The 5,865-nt window shown below is 42.1% G+C and overlaps 1 protein-coding gene across 1 annotated transcript; it reads left to right on the top strand.

Moving 5' to 3' along the window:
* Positions 1–3,811: 3,811 nt before the first annotated feature.
* LOC138868620 (uncharacterized) lies at positions 3,812–4,318 on the top strand. The gene has a single exon (XM_070146184.1). The coding sequence runs from the start codon at positions 3,812–3,814 to the stop codon at positions 4,316–4,318; it is 507 nt and encodes a 168-aa protein (XP_070002285.1).
* The last annotated feature ends 1,547 nt before the right edge of the window (positions 4,319–5,865 follow it).

Genomic DNA, 5,865 nt, shown 5'->3' with positions numbered 1-5,865 from the left:
AGTCTTGAGCTTCTGAAAGCTCAACTCACACTCATCCGACCATCTGAATGGTACCCTTCTGGGTCAATCTAGTCAATGGGGCTTCTATGGATGAAAACTCATCCACGAACCGGCAGTAATAACCCGCCAAACCTAGGAAACTCCATATCTCTATAGCTAAAGTAGGTCCAGGCCAGTTTTGAACTGCCTCAATCTTCTTAGGATCCACCTTCATGCCCTCTGCCGATACGACGTGCCCCAAAAAGGCTACTAAGTCTAACCAAAACTCACACTTTGAAAACTTGGCATATAACTGACTATCTGATAATTAGGGATTCTAGCCTATTTTATGCTCTTTTTTGCTTGAGTTTTGGATTAAACATGAGTACAAATATTCCCGAAAGCTAACTTAATGTGCTTTTTTGCAGAGTTTGGTCAAAAAGAGACAAGAAAGTCAAAACCAGCTCATAAAGGAGTGAAACCTACACAAGTTCAAAAGCAGAGTCAAAAGAGCACTAACAGCGAAGAATCAAGAGCGGGCACAGAGGGTCCACCGTTAAGGCAATATTGTTTCCGCTCTCAGTGGCGGCAAAGTTCTGAGAGTTGTGTTTTTGGCTTAACTAGTCACTGTTGCCCGTAGTGAAATTGCATGGCAGCGGTAGCTTTAGCGCGGCAGCGGTCATTTTATCGCCTTAGCGGAAGCAAGTATCAGAGAACCAGAAGTGGAGCAAAAAGTTAAAGACCACAGTCTATGGTGGCTTTTGTACAACCGCGGTAATCCAAGCGCTGCAGCGGTCCATTTTTCGCTGTTAGCGGAACCTCCGTAGGGGCAATTTTGTCCAGGAAAATTTAGCTGTGTATAAATAGTTCTTTCTCAGATTTTTAGGTCATCTGTTACTAGCTGAGCACGTGAACCGCCGTTTTTAACCTTTTTGAGTAATTTTAGAGCTTTGTTAATCATTAATCTAGATTCTCCTCTTGTAATTACTTTTTATGGGTTATATTTCATCCAAATATTTAGTTTCTTTTTTGATTATGAGTAGCTAAACCCATTAGCTAGGGTTGTGGCTCAACCCTAGTGTGGATATATAATGGGTCTTCAGTTTTAGGGCTTAAATGTTTATGGGTGAATGATATTTGGCCTGATTCATGCTTTAAATGTTAAATTGGTGGTTGCAAATACTGATTGTGCCTTTTTGACTTAGGCTCTTCTTGAGAAAGAGAGACTAAGTCTAGAAAATTCAGGCCAACAAGGAATTGGGGTGTATTCAAGAGATTGATAGCCCCAACTAAAGGGTTAAACCTAGAGATAGGGTACCCAATTGGGCTTGAGAAAGCCAATTAGGGCAAAGTCACTCAAACTACCGAGAGGTATAGAGTGAGTAGTTATGTGCAATGGCATATTCATGATCCCAATTATAACAACTTTGCTCTAAGTTTTAGATCCCGTTAGATACCCACCTAGGTGCAAGTCACTTCCCTATTGCCTTAGACTAATTAAGAAAACCCTCTCAAAAACATCATACTTAGCTTATTTTCTTGCATCATTAGTATTAAAGTAGAATAGTAAACAAACAAATAATGATTGGAAGTGTAATTAAGAACATCGCACACTGCTAGATTAGATAGAAACCCAACCCCAAAAATATCTTAGCTCTCTGTGGATTCGACCCCGACCTTTCGGGTAAAAGATGCATCGACCTCTCTTTCCACTCTACAGTGGTGTAGGGTTGGCTCCGATTACTTTTTGGCACCGTTGTCGGGGAGCTAAACAGTTTTGGCTATCTATCTGACTAGTTTTGTATCTTGTTTTTCTTTCCTTCTGTGTTACTAACTTATGTGTGTCATCAATTCAGGTACCAAATGGCGAACAACGTTAATCTTGGAAATGCTATTCTGGGGGAGGAGGTAGATGATAATGGTGAAGATGAGGTATATCTAGTACTTTAAGCTCAAAGAAGAGGCCGCCAGGCCAATGACAATGTTTTAGACCCTCCCTCGCCTCCTCCAAGAGTCGCTCCTTGGGTGCTTCCAAATGAAGAATACGCAAGTGCAATTGTCCCACCCCGGATCCGGGCGAGCAATTTCCAAATTACAAATGTGATATTGACTTTATTGGAGCAGCAAGGGTACTTCACAGGTGCTCCCCATCAGAATGCATATAAACATCTCAAGGGCTTTATGGATACCTGTTGGGGAAGCAAACAAACTAATGTGTCAGAGGATGCATTAAAATTGAGATTGTTCCCTTTCTCATTTAGAGGGAAAGCTTTGGATTGGCTTGAGAGACTCCCCAACCATTCTATCACTACATGGGATGGGTTGGCCGATAAGTTCTTAGCCAATTTTTCGCACCGGGACATATGGCTTTATTGAGGGATAAAATCTTAGCATTCAAACAGGAACCAAATGAGCCCCTTCATGAAATCTGGGATCGATATAGAACTATGGTCAAGGAATGCCCCAACAATGATATGACTGAAGCAATGATTCAACGGACATTTTATCAGGGTATAAACACGACCAATCAATATGTGGTGAATCAGCTAGCATGGGGTAATTTCATGAAGCTGCCTTATGCTGAGGCTTGTGATATTCTTGATGAGATAGCTGATACTTCCTCAGCTTGGCAAAGTCAAGCTAATGTGCCACAGGGTGACCCCACTGTCATTCAATTGCACAAAGAGCTCCATGATCATGGTCAGGCAATAGCAGAGTTGACTACAACAATGAACTAGTTGGCTAAAGCTTAATTGCAACAAGTTCAAGCGCCGAGACAAGTCAATGCTATGGAAGGTGTAAACATGTTGGTCAACAATAGGCGACAAAGAGGGCAACAAAGTCAAGGAAATCCGAATCAATATGAACAAGGTAGTAGTGTTTTCAATCAAGATAATGGGTATGATTAGCAAAGTGAAGAAGTCCAGTACATGAACAATTACCAAGGACAGAGGGGCAATGCTCCTAACCAACAACAACAGTGGAGAGCCCAGGGAAATTGGGGGAATCAAAACCAATAGGGAAATAGCAACTGGGGGAACAATAATCAAAATTGGGGCAATCAGAACAACCAGGGCAATTGGAGTGGCAACAACAACAATTGGGGAAGAAACAACAACCAAGGGGGTTGTAATAATGGCAATCAAGGAAATCGGGGGCAAGGGTTTCAAAGACCTCCAATGTATCAACAACCAAACAACCCACCTCCATTTCCGTCCCAAGGTCCTAGCCCGTCAAATAATGAGATGGGAAGGATCGAGATGATGTTTGAACAAATGATAAAAAAAAATGCCAACTCTGATGCTCAGTTGGCATCCCATAATACTTCAATCCGAAACTTGGAGGTTCAGCTTGGCCAGATTTCACAATCTTTGAATACTTGCCCTAAGGAGGCTCTACCTAGTGATACGGTAGTAAACCTGAAAGATGGAAACAATACCGAGCATGCAATGGTGGTGATTACTAGAAGCGGTCGAGGTGGTGAAGTGAACACTTCCAAGCAAAAGGAAGTTGTGAGTGATGAGGTTGAATACAAGATGATGATGTTCCTATAGTTGATGAGCAAGTGAGTGAAGAGAATTTGAATGCCGAAATGAGGATTGATATTCATGATAATAAGGTGGAGACTCAAAATGATGTGAACCCGTCTAGGGAACACGTGATAGACATGCCGAAAACGGTAGTGCCCAAGGCTAAGGCTCCCTTGCCAAGGCCTCCTCCACCTTACCCTCAAAGACTCGTGAAGCAAAAGAATGAAAACCAATTTAATAAGTTTATTGAGATGATGAAAAGCTTGTCAATCAATGTTCCTTTGGTGGAAGCTCTTGAGCAAATGTCGGGTTTTGCCAAGTTTATGAAAGACTTGGTGACTAAGAAGAGATCCATAGATTGTGAGACCATCAAAATGACTCATCAAGTAAGTGAAATTGTGCACTCGATGACTCAAAAGCTTGAAGATCCCGACACTTTCACCATTCCATGTACCATTGGGAGTGCGGATTTTGCACAGGCATTGTGTGACTTGGGAGAAAGCATCAATTTGATGCCCTACTCCATGTTCAAAACCTTGGGTATTGGTCAACTGAGACCTACTTTAATGAGGTTGCAAATGGCGGTGAAGAGGCCGCTTGGTATTATTGATGATGTTCTTGTTCGGCTGGACAAGTTTATTTTGCCAGCTGATTTTGTGATTCTTGACTGCGAAGTCGACTATGAGGTGCCTATAATATTGGAAAGGCCTTTCCTAGCAACTAGGAAGGCATTGGTTGATGTGGAAGCAGGGGAGCTCACCTTCCGAGTGGGTGATGAAAAATGGTCTTTCATGTGTGCAAATCAATGAATCAGTCGAATAGTACTAAAGTTTGCTCTTTTGTGGATCTTGTAATGGAGGTGATAGTTGATGATACTAGTGCCATGGTCAATGTGGAGGCTCCTTTAGAAGCGGTATTGTTGAACTTTGATGTCAATGAGGATGAAGGTCGGGTGGAGTGTGTCAATACTTTGCACGGAATGGGTTCTTATTCTTATGAGCCCCATAAGCTTTCTTTGGATCTTGAGAACAGAAAGAATCCCCCAACAAATCCCTCAATTGAGGAACCTCCCATTTTGGAGTTGAACCTTTGCCTTCACACCTCAGGTATGAATTCTTAGGCCCTAGTTCAACTTTACATGTTATTATTTCTTCTTGTCTTACTAACATGCAGGTAGATGCCACATTTGAGATTCTCCAAAGAAGGAAGAAGGAAATTGGATGGACTCTAGCTGATATTCGGGGAATAAGCCCCGCCTTTTGCATGCACAAGATTATACTTGAAGATGATGCCAATCCCTCTGCGGAACATCAAAGGAGGTTGAACGATACTATGCAAGAGGTTGTCAAAAAGGAGGTGATCAAGTGATTAGATGCAGGGGTTGTGTACCCCATCTCGGATAGTTCTTGGACTTCGTCGGTGCAATGTGTGCCAAAGAAGGGTGATATGACTGTGGTTACCAATGAGCAAAATGAGTTGATTCCCACCAGGACTGTCATCGGATGGAGGGTGTGCATGGATTATTGGAAACTGAATAAAGTGACTCGCAAGGATCATTTTCCATTGCCATTTCTTGACTAGATGTTGTTTGTTGGGCGTGCCTTCTATTGCTTTTTGGATAGGTACTCAAGTTACAACCAGATTTTGATTGCTCCGGAAGATCAGGAGAAAACCACATTCACATGTCTGTATGGCACCTTTGCATTTTCTAGTATGCTATTTGGTTTGTGTAATGCACCGGCTACTTTTCAGTGGTGTATGATGGCTTTATTTACCAACATAGTGGAGGACTTCTTGGAAGTGTTCATGGATGATTTCAGTATTGTGGGTGACTCTTTTGATGAGTGTTTGAAGAATCTTGACAAAGTGTTGGCCCGATGTGAGGAGACAAATCTAGTGCTTAACTGGGAGAAATGCCACTTTATGGTCGAGGAGGGCATTGTACTCGGTCATAAGATTTCAAAGAATGGTATTGAGGTAGACAAGGTGAAAATTGAAGTGATTTCAAAGCTTCCGCCTCCTACTTCTGTCAAGGGGGTTAGAAGTTTTCTTGGGCATGCGGGGTTCTACCGAAGATTCATCAAAGACTTTTCTAAGGTAGTGAATCTTTTGTGAAAGTTATTGGAAAAGATGCAAAGTTCGTGTTTAATGAGGAATGTATGTGTAAGGCCCCGTGAAATTTCTACTCAAAAACCCGAAATCTCGAAATGCCAAGATAGGAATATGTTCAGACCCTTTGGATTGATCTGTGCATTAAAAAGTTAAGGAATGATGTTTTTCAGAAAAGCGCATTTCTGCGGTCCATTATGTGGTCGCATAATAGCGATGCGGACCGCATAATCACCACAGAGTGAGG

The sequence above is a fragment of the Nicotiana sylvestris genome, chromosome 5 (assembly GCF_000393655.2).
Source record: "Nicotiana sylvestris chromosome 5, ASM39365v2, whole genome shotgun sequence".
In the NCBI taxonomy this organism is placed as follows: domain Eukaryota; kingdom Viridiplantae; phylum Streptophyta; class Magnoliopsida; order Solanales; family Solanaceae; genus Nicotiana; species Nicotiana sylvestris.
This window is presented reverse-complemented; position numbering and strand designations above follow the sequence as displayed.